The sequence below is a fragment of the Theobroma cacao genome, chromosome 9 (genome assembly GCF_053813885.1).
Source record: "Theobroma cacao isolate CCN51 chromosome 9, ASM5381388v1, whole genome shotgun sequence".
NCBI lineage: Eukaryota > Viridiplantae > Streptophyta > Magnoliopsida > Malvales > Malvaceae > Theobroma > Theobroma cacao.
This window is the reverse complement of record NC_142647.1, coordinates 2,328,606-2,340,627: the sequence shown is the minus strand read 5'-3', so window position 1 is coordinate 2,340,627 and position 12,022 is coordinate 2,328,606. Positions and strand designations below refer to the sequence as shown.

The following is a 12,022-nucleotide window of genomic DNA, read 5'->3' as shown; positions in this document are numbered from 1 at the left end:
TTGACTTTTCTTCACCACCTTCCATGTTTTGACTTCTTACTCTTGCCATGCATTAACTAAACTTTAATGGTAAGTTACTTTACAATATAACGTAATGACATGAAATAAGATTGTTAAGAAAATAATATTATAATGTATAGTATATATAAAAAAATATTGATGAAAAAATAATATAAAAAATCATAAAAGAAAAGGGTAATGAAGTAACTTCCCATAAGATTTTCCTTTACCCAATTAAAGGTTCTTTATTTATTTTTTTAGAATTTCCTTATTTTAACTTTTTTTTTGTGCACGTCGTCAAAATCCTCCATTTTAGCTGTCCGCCTGTCCCCTTCAAACGCAAATAAAACCTCTTCTCTCTCTCTCCTCAAAACCACAACTTCTCACACTTCTTTCTCTCTTTCTTTCTCTCTACACTCACACATTTTCCTCACTATACTCTCCCTATCCCACCCCTTCCTTAATCTCCCTTTAACGCCAACTTTGAACCCAAAAAAGGAAAAGGAAAAAAAAAAAAAAACGAGAAACGGGAAAAACTACTAAAAATTATGGAAGCGCCAGAATTCTATCAAGGAAGCAGCTACTGTTCTCAATTCGCGCCCGAAAAACCCGCTGCCGGTGACCATTTCATTGTGGAGGACTTACTCGATTTTTCCAACGAGGATGCCGTTATAACGGATGGCACATTCGACTCCTCCGTTGCTGGCGGGCACTCGACGGATTCCTCCACCGTTACGGCCGTCGACAGCTGCAATTCGTCGTCGTTATCTGGTTGCGAACCGAATTTCGCGGGTGATATGGGTTGCCGAGGTTTTACTGACGGTCAGTTCGCGGGTGACCTTTGCGTGCCGGTAATTCTGCCCCCTACATGCAATAATGTGATAGGTTAAAAAAATTTTAACAGCAACAAAAAAGAAAGTTTTGAATTTCACCTTATTTTTACTGCATATGCCGGCTAATAAAATAAAGTTTTACTTACTACAATTCTTGGACTTTTAGCTTTGGTTCAAATTTCAAAAAAAAAAAGAGCTAGTAAAAATTTAGACTTTCAAATTTTTTACGTATTTTTTGATAAATTTCCGGGCAACCAAACAAAGGATAAGGATCCATGTGCATGGCAATTTGATGAAAGCTGCGTGAATAGTGACAATAGTTTCTTTCTTAAAGTAGTTCAAATTTGATAGAAGAAAAGTGAAGATGGAGAAATTGCTAATAATAATAATATTATTATTTTTGTTATTCTTCTAACAGTACGACGATTTAGCTGAGCTCGAATGGCTGTCGAATTTCGTGGAGGAATCATTTTCAAGCGAGGACCTGCAAAAGCTCCAGCTGATATCCGGAATGAAAACCCGACCCGACGAATCATCACAGAGCGGAGGTTTCCAACCCGTTCTCACGAACCAAATGCACCACGTCATTGAAAACGGCGACACGGAACACGGTAACAATAACAACAACCCAAGTTTCCATCCGGACATGTCGGTGCCCGCCAAGGCACGAAGCAAACGATCCCGGGCTGCCCCATTGAATTGGGCCTCCCGCCTCCTCGTTCTCAGCCCAACAACTTCATCTTCCGAGCCCGACATTGTGGTCCCCGTCCAACCCCCTCCCCCGAACCACCCCGGTAAAAAGCCCGTCAAGACGAAGAAAAAAGATGGTGGCGAAGGCGGTGGCCTCGCCAATTCTGATGGACGGAAGTGCCTGCATTGCGCTACGGATAAGACGCCACAGTGGCGGACTGGCCCCATGGGCCCAAAAACATTATGCAATGCTTGTGGAGTGAGGTATAAATCGGGCCGCCTTGTGCCCGAGTACCGACCCGCTGCAAGCCCGACGTTCGTTCTGACTAAGCATTCGAACTCTCACCGTAAGGTGCTCGAGCTTAGGCGTCAGAAGGAAATGCTCAGGGCCCAACATCAACATCAGCAACAATTCATGCAGCACCATCATCATCAGAACATGGTTTTTGATGTACCCAACGGTGATGATTACTTGATCCACCAACATGTGGGCCCTGATTTCAGGCAGCTGATCTAGTGGGTGCTAGTGTAGGGAACTTTTTACTAAGGTCGAGTTCTTCAAAATTTTTTTCCCAGAGTTAATTTAGTCCAGTTCTCCTTTTTTCCTTACACTCTTAGGGGTAATTTTTGCCTAACTTTTTTTTTTGAGAATTTTCGTAGACTATTGAATGTTCTTGAAACCCAATTTTCGTAATTCAGGTAAATTAGTATTTTTTTTTTTTCATTTTGATCCTTTCTTTGACTTCCTCCATTAAAATTTGACATTCCAACTCCTATATATATTTCACAAGATACCTCTATGTACCCTAATGTTGACCAATTGATATCTATTTGAAGTACTTAGGCCAACTTTATATTATAGTACAGAATGCATTATAATTTCAATTAATAGTCACACCCCATTTCAACAATATAGTTTATTGAGAAATATCTCACATCGGTGTAAAAGTGTCACTTCAGTCAAGCACAAGTAAAGACGAACACGATTTTATCAGAACTAAAATGTTAATTTCCAGCCATCCAAGTGGTTTTGCATTGCAAGTTTGTAACATGTAGCTTTTGATGAATCCACGTTTCCGTCTTTGTCACTTTACCAAATAGTTAATGACTTGAGGCCACTTGCCATCTCTTCCATCAATTGTTAACCAGAAATTGCATGAATGCCCACAATTCACATGGGACTTTTCCCTCAATTTCCTGAAAGCACAAGAAACATATTTCAAGGTCCATCCCCATCACCGACGGGAGGTAAATGCAGACCCTTTTTTCTTTTCCTAGTTGGGATAGGGTAAGGATGTACGTAGAGATAGGCATGGATAAGGTCAAAATCTGAAAAGGAAAATGAACCCCAAATTTGATGTTTTTAAGGTAATTAAATGCATATGTTATGGGTTTCACGTATTAAAAAATAAAATGTGATTACTTTTAAATTTATAAAATAAAAATTTTATTTTATTTAATATACATATTTTTTGAATTAAAAATATAATTTCGTGATAAGTGATATAAGAGTTTATTTAATTTTTCATTTATATAAATTTGTATGAGAGATATCCAAATCGATATATATTTAAATTAAAGTAAATTGCATGTTTCTTGAGTTAAAAATATAAATCGGTCCTACATAAGTTTAAACGACACGAACTTTTACATGTAAAGAGCTTGTGTGAAAGAGAAAATTGAGTGTGTTGGAAATGATTCTTCCAGTGCATAATTATCCTTAAGACTATGGAGCCATCAACATAAATTTCAGTGAACAAGAAATGCTGATGTAGCTTTTCACATTCAGAGAATGTTATAGTAGAACTTAAATGCCGAATTCCACAACCCAATTTTAGTACAGCCCATTTTTCTGCCTTGTACGTACTTGAATCCCCCCTGGGCATCTTAACCTTTTTCTTGCACAAGTTCCCCCACCTTGGAGGACTTCGAGAATGAAATCAAAACTAGAAAAACATATAATTATATATAGTGATTAAAGCAGCATGTGAGTAAGGATTGGGATCCAGAGATTGTACTGGTAAAAGATCAGTAATCAGAGAGAGACTTTGGGCTTATATATATATATATATTCTTTGATGGGTAGATTAAAACTAGTATAGTTTTTATTCGTTGACGATGCTCCTGTCTATGCACGATCCTAGGCAAAATGGTAATCCATGGGCCTCTATATTTTAATAGCTGCAAATCTTCTCAGCTCAATCATTGTTAATTAACTATTCTTTGGCCACTTCTTCTCCAACCCCATGGCTTTCCCTTCTTCTCTTTTTCTTTTCCTTTGTCTTAGTAGTTAAAACAAACGAAACCATACATAGTTCTGGTAATAGAGTTGGATTTACAGTACATAATATAATAAATTTAATTTAATTTAGTGTAAAAAAGAAGCATAGTTTGCGGTGGTCACATGCCTTTCTTCCATTCCGCATGCAAAGAGTTAGTACTCACCACCATTGCAAACACGAAAATAGTGATTAGGGTTCAATTCTTTCTTTTTCTTTTCTTCTTCACTTTTGGTAATGGAAAAAGGATTTGCAGTTAATAATAATTATATTGAACCACTGATGTAGGTATAAAAATCTTTTACCTCACTTGATGTCTCCTTTGATATATTTTTTCATAATTTTACATCATGTGTTCAGTCATATATTATAAAAAAAAAATTTAATTTTTAAACATTAAATCACAAATTTTAAACCCTAAACCTAGCTCTAAACCCTAATATGATAAGTTCACTTAACCCGTTGTGGAAAATTATAAAAGAAATCTCAAACGAGACATTAAATGCGAACAAAGGATTTCTATTTATGCTGTAGTATATATGCAAGTTAACAAAAGTTATAGTGTAATTTATCAGGTAATTGAGATAATTAATGTTTAATTGATATAATTAACAGTAAGAGTGTATGCTTTGGTGTTATTAAAGAGATAAAGTTAGTGATACTACTTCTTATGGTGTTTTCAAAGATCAGCAATGTCTTCAATGTGAAGTTGATATTTGGGAATAAAAATGCAAGGTCCAGTCTCAAATGCCTCTAACTAAGAAAAGGGTGCCCCAAATTCATTTAATTAATAAATGGAATAATTCAGATATGGGAATAAGTAATGGTGGTGTGATACCTTTCAGGTATTCCAGAAGGTTTTTGAATATATGGGCTTCCATGCATAGTGGTAAGTACTTTCTATGTTCATTTGTAAAGAGGCTGTCTCCTTTTCACAACCACTTCTGCTGTCAATGACTTGGCAATTGGCAGCTCCCCTTTTCTTTTAAGATAATTAATAAGCATTTTCTCTGTTGCCTTTACATGGAAACCCAATGTCTCTACCATTGAAGCGAGTTCATTTCCCTTTTCAGTTTATGGCAATAGTTTCGTTTCCTGGCCTTGACAGATGGAGTTTGTTTTGTTCTAATTATTATATATGGTAGAACCCCATATCTTAACTGAAACGATTCTTGTCTTAAAGAAGCTTATCTCCAAGGCATTGAACATGATTAGGAGCCATGGAGCAAGGTTCTCAGGAGCTATGACCAAAATGAATTCAGCTGGCCTCCATTTCTTGTCGATTATATGGACCCAAGCAGGAAAGGAAAAAGGGGATAATCAGACGGGACGGTTTGACCATGCCAATCGCAAAACATTATCCCATATGTCCTCCCTGAGGCTGAGGATGGTTATTGTACTGTGGTTGAGCATGCATGGACGCACATGGTTGTTTTTTAGGAATACGTCCGAATTCTGAAATAAAAAAGAAAAGTAGAATGCCAAGGCCTTTTGAGAGATCGAAAGGGAGAGCCCCACATGCATATGTTTTGTTAGGGTGGAGACATGGGCGCCATAGCCAAGGCAACTTTTAAAACCAGGGGCAGATATGGGGACACCATCTCATCGCTCTCTACTTTCTCACGTGCACCTCCCTTGTTGCTTTGGAAGATAAAATATTGTCGTAATCATATGAACATGGCTCCCTCGACAAGGTTTATCCTGACCCAAATTCATAGTCCCGCTATGGTCGTTAGTGTCATGGTCATGGAATGGCTTGTACAACTTAAGAGGATTTACACTCACCCAGAATTGGATGCCTTAACCTTCTGGTACGATCGAAGTGCCTCCTCCAACAAGGTAAAACATCAAAGATACAATGGGCATGGGCTCTTTCCACATGATGTAATGGATTTAAGATTGGATTTGAAGGCAACCACGAAGACTTTTGCTGGTAGAATAAAATGAGAATAGAAAATGAAATCCATGCATCCTTTCGTTGTTTTTATTTCTCATTACTACAATATTATGAATAGAATTTGTATAAATAAAAAGACATGGTTAAGTAATTGGAATTCCATGATTCATTATATCCACCATGACTCTAAGCTAAGAAAAGTTGACCAAATAGCAAAGCAATTTTATTATCTAAAGTAAGAATGTTGCAGTGTTGCAACACATATCTTCTGTAAAAGGATCCTTGGAAGAAGATTGAAATCTAAAGAGAAAATTTCCAAAATCGGGAGAATCGGGAATAGGATTCTTGCAGTGTATGTTATGCCCATCATCTGGGACTTTAGAAATTTTACTTCAACTTAATAATGAAAATCACATAATTATCAAATAAAATAAATCGCCAAGTGGACATAACAAGAAGGAAAGCATTGACTCTGACCCATCATGCAGTACTTCCTTCTACTCTTTCATATGTTATCGAGGCACACTGAGACCTAGTTCTGCACAAAAAAAAAAAAAAACTTCAAAAAATTAGCATTAGCATGTGCTATAAGAAAGAAACTAATTGAACAGGTTTCCTAAGTCAATGAATCTTGAATAAAGCTACTTCACATATAACAACCACTGGGGTTCAGAAAGAAACCAATATTTACTAAAATTATTTCAATGCATGGTGACTGTTGAGAGTTAAGCACCTTATCAAATAGCAGGATGAGCAATTACATTAGACTTTGCGAAACATGAAAGTAGACCTTGTTGGCTAGGGCACTTAAAAATTACTAGGGAAAAAGTTATTGGCACATCTACAATAGGTCAGAGATAACTTGCACGAACAACCAAACAATGAACTAATACCACTGGCAACAAGACTTGAATATTGGCCTTCAATTTGAATCCTAGAATTAAAATTTTGTTCCAAATTCCATAAGAAATTGGACATTTAGCATGCAGATTCAAAGCTAGATCGTATAAAATCTGAAAATTTGAATAAAAAACAAATAGCATAATCTTTGCATTTCATAAAAATGCAGAGACAAAATAGCAGAAATTAAAACAAGTTTGAACAATTATCATGGCCCTGCAATTCCCTATAGAAGAATATTTCACATGGATCTCCTGCAATTAACAGATCAAATTCTTCTCCTTAACCACACGGATCCCCAATCCATTTATATAGTCCAAGTACATGATCTGATAGACTGATAAGTACGAAACTATATCTCACAAATTATAAGGTACATTCAATTATTCATTTAAATAGAGAACCTACTAAGTTTTGCACACATAGCTCCATTAATATTATAACTGACAATGAGGACAGAAAAAGGGCCTGAAGTTGTAGAAGAATCACACAAGCTTAGAATCATGTCAAAAAAGAAAGCCAAATATACCAGAACAAAGACCAAAATAGAGAGCTAGGACTCATTATGCATATAATATCCATATTATATAGAGAACGCAGCAGTATGGTACATTACATGCTTATTGGAAAGTAAATATTCAACATAGCTAGAGCTGAGTTTCCAATCATATTAGAGTAGCAGTATTGGCAGAATCTTCTATTTTGACTAAGAAAGCAAGAACTAACAATAATTTTCAGTGTATTGCTTAGACAATCATAAATTATACACAACCTTCTCAAGCCATGTGCAAGCTCTCCAACTCAGGTTGTGTCTTGCTTTGTATGTACCCCTGTTCCAACACACCCAACTTAGCAAATCATGATACATGTACATTTAGTCTCACTCACTAGTTACTACAATTTAATCTCCACTAAGTAGTCTAGCTCTTTTTCTTTTGGCCAAGACCTTTTTGTGCTAATCTATATTAGAATAACTGCATTCCAAACTTTCTTCTCAAATAAAAAATTCGATTTGTCAATGACAAGCCTAATTGGCTGACATTGGATGCATATGTCCTAATTCAAGCAGATGCAAACATGCAAAATTTAATTTCTACTCTTCTACACACTTCTCATTATGTTCCCTTTCCTCTAGCTTAATTCTTATCTTCCTGAATTGAAAAAACCATTTCACTTTCTTCTAGTTTAGGTTATGAACCAAAAATTAAGAACAGAAGTAAACAAAAATACAACCAACAAAGATCAGGCAAATGATATCGAATTGATAGCTTTCAACCAGAATTAATCGGATATGAACATCATGCTCATGAGAAAACACAACCTAAACAAACAACATGGCTTTATCAATTAATAATAGAGTTAAAAAAAGTTGCTTACAGAAACAAAATTACAAACATTTTGGAGATTATCAAACTCCTGGATTTGCACTGCAAAGCATACCCTGAGACAACGACCTCGAGCTCCTTGAATCGATTCCCAGACACGACGTGAGCCGAGCCGAAGACACCGCTGAGTGGAGAGGCAGCAGAGATTGAAGACAACCCAATTGAGAAACAGACCTGTAAAATCAAAGCTTGCCAATTTAGAAGCAAAACATTTGGTAATTTGACGGGAACCCAAATTCAAAAACAGACTCAACTACAAAGGGTACGGGTCCAAATTATTAAATTTGAAGAAATTGAAAGGGGCACATTAAGATAAGGTTTTTAAAGTTCTTGCCTTGAAAATGTGGGGGAAGAACGAGCAGGAAGGAGAGAAGAGGCGGGTCTGGGTTTAAGGGATGGTTTGTTAAGGGTAGATTTGAGGATAGAGAATGTTGGTTTTGAGAGAGATCTAAAACGAGACGCCATTCTGGAGAAGGCAAAGCAAAAGAGAAATGTTAGGGTTAGGATTTTGAAGAAAAAGAAAGGACTTCAAGGGTTTTTGGTGGGGTTTTAGGTTTCGTTGGGGGGAAATTACCAAGAGGTGATACAGAGGATATTAATTAATCATATTGACAGTTGAGTCTCAACTCTCAAGTAACACACCAGCATTTTAGCAAATTGACAATTTGGGCTTGTCAATCTCTATGTTTTAAACTTTAATACAGGTACTTTATGATTCGAATTTATCTCATCTTCTTTGAGGAATGTATGCTGATATAAGAGGCCTTTCAAGGATTATAAATGCCTTGCTTCCCTCCTTTTATATTGTTAGAGGGTATATTACAAAGAACAAAGGATTGATAAAAAAGTCAGTTTTTTTTTTTTTTTTTCAGTCAGACGAACGATTTGCACGTCAGTATCAGATAAAAAAGCAAGTTTACAACCTTAAATTATAAGAAGATTTTTTATTTCTTCTGGATTATAGATAGCAGGATAAGGTAGCTTTGCTGGAAACACATTAGGGTACAGAATATTTGAAACACTGTAAGAACCAAAATATAACAAATTAACATTCTGATTCCTCAATCTGTTCCAGTAACCAGGCCAAATGGTATTTCCTACAATTGGATGGTTAGAAGTTGCAGAAATTCTCATGTAGCAACTCCTCTCATTTCTTGCAGCTGTCGTTAACCATGTTTATGAGCCAATCAAAATCCATCAAAGGATATTTTTCATTTCTTGTGAAGCGATTGAGATCATGATTATCGAGACCCAATAAGGCGAGGATTTTTCCTTCAACGACATTAGAGCAAGTTCAACTTCCCTGTCACTGAATCAACTGCCACTTTTGGTCCTGCACAATCACAAAATTAGATGTCCAATAAATAAAGCAATACAGTCTGTCTTCTTTTAGTCGTTTTTACTGGCTTTCACTTTTATCACTTGCTATTTTGGTGGCTGAAAGTGAACTGCAACATCCATAAGGAAGGCAGTTGTATGTGATCATATCATATATCTTCTTTATCTACTAAGCAATGGACAGATCATGGCATGTTAAAAAGAATCTATCACACAGAAGCAACTACAACAGTTTTAGCGGAATGGAAAAGAAGCAAACCAGGTCCAATGGCAAGAACTGTCTTTGACCCAGCTGAAACCTGTAAAATAAAGTGGTCTTGAGATCTTAGCCACACATTTTTCTTTCAAATAATAAACACTATGAATTTATAACTCAAACATCAAATTCGAGAAATTAAGCAATTAGCATAACTCAAGTTGAAAGCAAACATCATACTCTATAGAAACCACTTAGAATCCTTAGTGCACTAAAGAATCTCAAACAACTAAAAATACATCTGCATTAGCACACATAAGGAAACACTAAGTTAATCGATTCCGGTATACATATTAGATAAGAACTTCTGGCTCCAACTTCCCTTCATTTTGCAAGTTTCAGAAGCCAAATTTCTCTAGTCATTTTGAATTTAATACATCCTATGCGTATGAATTGTCATTACATCCTAGTTACCTCATGATGAGTTTACATGCAGTGAAGCATACAAATACCTGTGTTCTTCCAGCATCAGCAACAACAAAAGTGGGGAGGCCAATATTCTCAGCTGCTTCCCTTAACTTATTCCTGATAAGAAAACGAAAGTGTACTTACACTACTAAGGCATGTTTTAAACACGAGAGATGAATGTTGGCATATACAGTGAGAACCTAATTGTTCCCAATGAAATCACCTGCTTACATTTCTTGTTGATTCCTGCATGTAACGACTATTTTGGGTTGTCCACAATCCTCCCATTGTCTTAAAAGGGATCGATCGCTGCAATATTATTACGTGATTTAACTTTGATAAAATGATTATAGTTATAAAAATAAAAAATGTAGACAACAGGTTCCTACGGATCTCCAACTAAAGCAAGGTCACAAATGAAAGCTTGAATTCAGAACTTGACTCATAATCACGAAACATACCTTTTCATCAATTCTGCATACATGCCGGTGGCAGCATCTGTAAATTCAGCAGGAAGCAGGAAAGGTTTAGTCAAATGATCCGAAGGTTTACATACATCAAAATGTGAGAAGACTTTTTTTTTTTTTTGGTATTATTTAGTTTGGGGGTGGGAGGGGACTGAGGAGTTGGTGCTAGAAAAACAGTACAGTCTAAAATTTGAAATCCAAAACAAAATCTCAGATATTAAGAACAGTTCAGGAATCTTACGGGCACACTGAGAGGCAATCTTCCCTGATTTCATCTTAAGGTCTTGTCTAACCACTAAAACCTGTCATAAGCAGTCCAAAACCCAATATTTCATAGTTTTTAATATCATATGGGTGATGTCAACAAACACTATAAACAAAATCAAACTGCTTAAGTTACTAAACAGAGAAATACACGTCAATGAGTTCAGCAAAGCATATCGAAACCATAACCAGAAACAATATATACAATCAGCTTAAGCATTCTGAAAAAAGCTTCTAAGCTTTATTCCATCAAATAAGTAGAGCCACCAAGTCATTCCCTTTTCTACTAACTAAAATTCGGCCGTCAAAACATCCTAAAGACACTAAAAAGTCGTCACATTTTGTTATTTGTAACAATTATACTACGAAAGAAGCAAAATTTTTTTAAAATAATAACAATTAGGAAGCAAAAACAAACCATTTTAAGGTATTGATCAGCACTAGTGGAAACAAAGTCTTCTTCTTGAAGCTTTCCAGGTAGGAAATTCTTCTTCTTGGAAGGGGTTTTAGTGGGCTTTGACAAATCCAGCAACAACCCAAATATAAAACCAAGTACGAGGCCTGGAATGAAGTTTTCTGGTCTGAAACTCACCCCTAACCGTTCTCTTTCCTGCTTCTGCAGCTGCTGATATTGCACAAAAGAAATAGTACCATCAATTTGTACAAATAACAAAGAGAAAGAGCTAGAAGCCTAGAGGAAGCGAGAAGAACTACCTTCGTAGGTTGAGAAGAGTTTCGAGTGGAAGCCCACATAATCTTCAAGAAGCGAGATTGAATTGGGTGGTCACTGGTAGTAAATGCTGAAACTGGGAATGAACAGCCAGGAAAACTTGAAAATAAAAAGCACTAGAGTTGTAGAAGAAGAGATAAAATGGCTTTGTGAGGACTCCGGGTGTCATTTCCCAATTCAGGGTTAGAGCAAAACGAAGTCGTTTCTCTTATGCTGCTGCCAGTTTTTAGGAGGTAGCATCTCTTGCCATCAAACAACAAGAAGTATTTGTATTTTTGCATTTTTAGTAAAACTTTTGAGGTATGTAATTACTCAAATATTATTTTTTGGCCAAGAAATATAGCAATCAAATAGTTAATTAAACAAGTTTTGTATATTATATATTTACAAAATAAATTGTCATATATCATGTAACAAAATTAATACACTTTTTTTACAGAAATAAGCATGGATGCAAATTATCTATGATTAGGGTATTTGTCACTAACTTACATTTTGAATTCAAAATACATACTTATTAATTAAATTAAATTTTTTTATAAACTCAAAATCCATCTCATAACATTCTTTTCAAC

At 35.9% G+C, this 12,022-nt stretch overlaps 3 protein-coding genes across 10 annotated transcripts; 1 reads left to right on the top strand and 2 right to left on the bottom strand.

Annotated features, from left to right (window-relative positions):
• Window positions 1–310: 310 nt before the first annotated feature.
• GATA9 (GATA transcription factor 9) lies at window positions 311–2,243 on the top strand. Its single transcript, XM_007012087.3, has 2 exons — window positions 311–851; window positions 1,252–2,243. The coding sequence occupies exons 1-2, from the start codon at window positions 549–551 to the stop codon at window positions 2,038–2,040; spliced, it is 1,092 nt and encodes a 363-aa protein (XP_007012149.2). The 5' UTR covers window positions 311–548; the 3' UTR covers window positions 2,041–2,243.
• Window positions 2,244–5,900: 3,657 nt separating this feature from the next.
• Window positions 5,901–8,611, bottom strand: LOC18587984 (protein NONRESPONDING TO OXYLIPINS 2, mitochondrial). 6 transcript variants are annotated; one of them, XR_001929583.2, is made up of 4 exons: window positions 8,319–8,609; window positions 7,995–8,158; window positions 7,372–7,429; window positions 5,901–6,237 (listed from the first exon to the last, which is right to left on the bottom strand). XR_001929583.2 is itself a non-coding variant. In XM_088810226.1 (4 exons), exons 1-3 carry the CDS (start codon window positions 8,447–8,449, stop codon window positions 7,401–7,403), a joined length of 279 nt encoding a protein of 92 aa, XP_088666352.1. In that variant the 5' UTR covers window positions 8,450–8,611; the 3' UTR covers window positions 5,901–6,237; window positions 7,372–7,400. The 6 variants fall into 6 exon arrangements, 4 of the variants coding, with proteins under 4 accessions (XP_088666352.1, XP_017983697.1, XP_007012147.2 ...); XR_001929582.2 differs by having other exon boundaries at window positions 7,977–8,158; window positions 8,319–8,608; XM_088810226.1 differs by having other exon boundaries at window positions 8,040–8,158; window positions 8,319–8,611.
• Window positions 8,612–8,899: 288 nt separating this feature from the next.
• Window positions 8,900–11,592, bottom strand: LOC18587983 (Peptidyl-tRNA hydrolase II (PTH2) family protein). 3 transcript variants are annotated; one of them, XM_007012081.3, is made up of 8 exons: window positions 11,432–11,592; window positions 11,136–11,342; window positions 10,695–10,755; window positions 10,448–10,484; window positions 10,218–10,295; window positions 10,031–10,103; window positions 9,582–9,621; window positions 8,900–9,317 (listed from the first exon to the last, which is right to left on the bottom strand). In XM_007012081.3, the coding sequence occupies exons 1-8, from the start codon at window positions 11,468–11,470 to the stop codon at window positions 9,268–9,270; spliced, it is 585 nt and encodes a 194-aa protein (XP_007012143.3). In that variant the 5' UTR covers window positions 11,471–11,592; the 3' UTR covers window positions 8,900–9,267. The 3 variants fall into 3 exon arrangements, 2 of the variants coding, with proteins under 2 accessions (XP_007012143.3, XP_007012144.3); XM_007012082.3 differs by having other exon boundaries at window positions 11,136–11,339; window positions 11,432–11,590; XR_016028565.1 differs by having other exon boundaries at window positions 9,192–9,317; window positions 10,210–10,295.
• Between the last annotated feature and the right edge of the window lie 430 nt (window positions 11,593–12,022).

Excerpts from the sequence above, each read along its gene's own strand:
- GATA9 (XM_007012087.3), top strand. The coding sequence starts at position 549 with ATGGAAGCGCCAGAATTCTATCAAGGAAGCAGCTACTGTTCTCAATTC. Across the intron at positions 852-1,251 it reads CGGGTGACCTTTGCGTGCCG|TACGACGATTTAGCTGAGCT; the intron begins GTAATTCTGCCC and ends TTCTTCTAACAG.
- LOC18587984 (XM_007012085.3), bottom strand. The coding sequence starts at position 8,449 with ATGGCGTCTCGTTTTAGATCTCTCTCAAAACCAACATTCTCTATCCTC. Across the intron at positions 8,159-8,318 it reads TCTTCCCCCACATTTTCAAG|GTCTGTTTCTCAATTGGGTT; the intron begins GCAAGAACTTTA and ends TTGATTTTACAG.
- LOC18587983 (XM_007012081.3), bottom strand. The coding sequence starts at position 11,470 with ATGTGGGCTTCCACTCGAAACTCTTCTCAACCTACGAAG. Across the intron at positions 10,485-10,694 it reads GATTGCCTCTCAGTGTGCCC|ATGCTGCCACCGGCATGTAT; the intron begins GTAAGATTCCTG and ends CTGAATTTACAG. Across the intron at positions 10,296-10,447 it reads TATGCAGAATTGATGAAAAG|CGATCGATCCCTTTTAAGAC; the intron begins GTATGTTTCGTG and ends ATAATATTGCAG.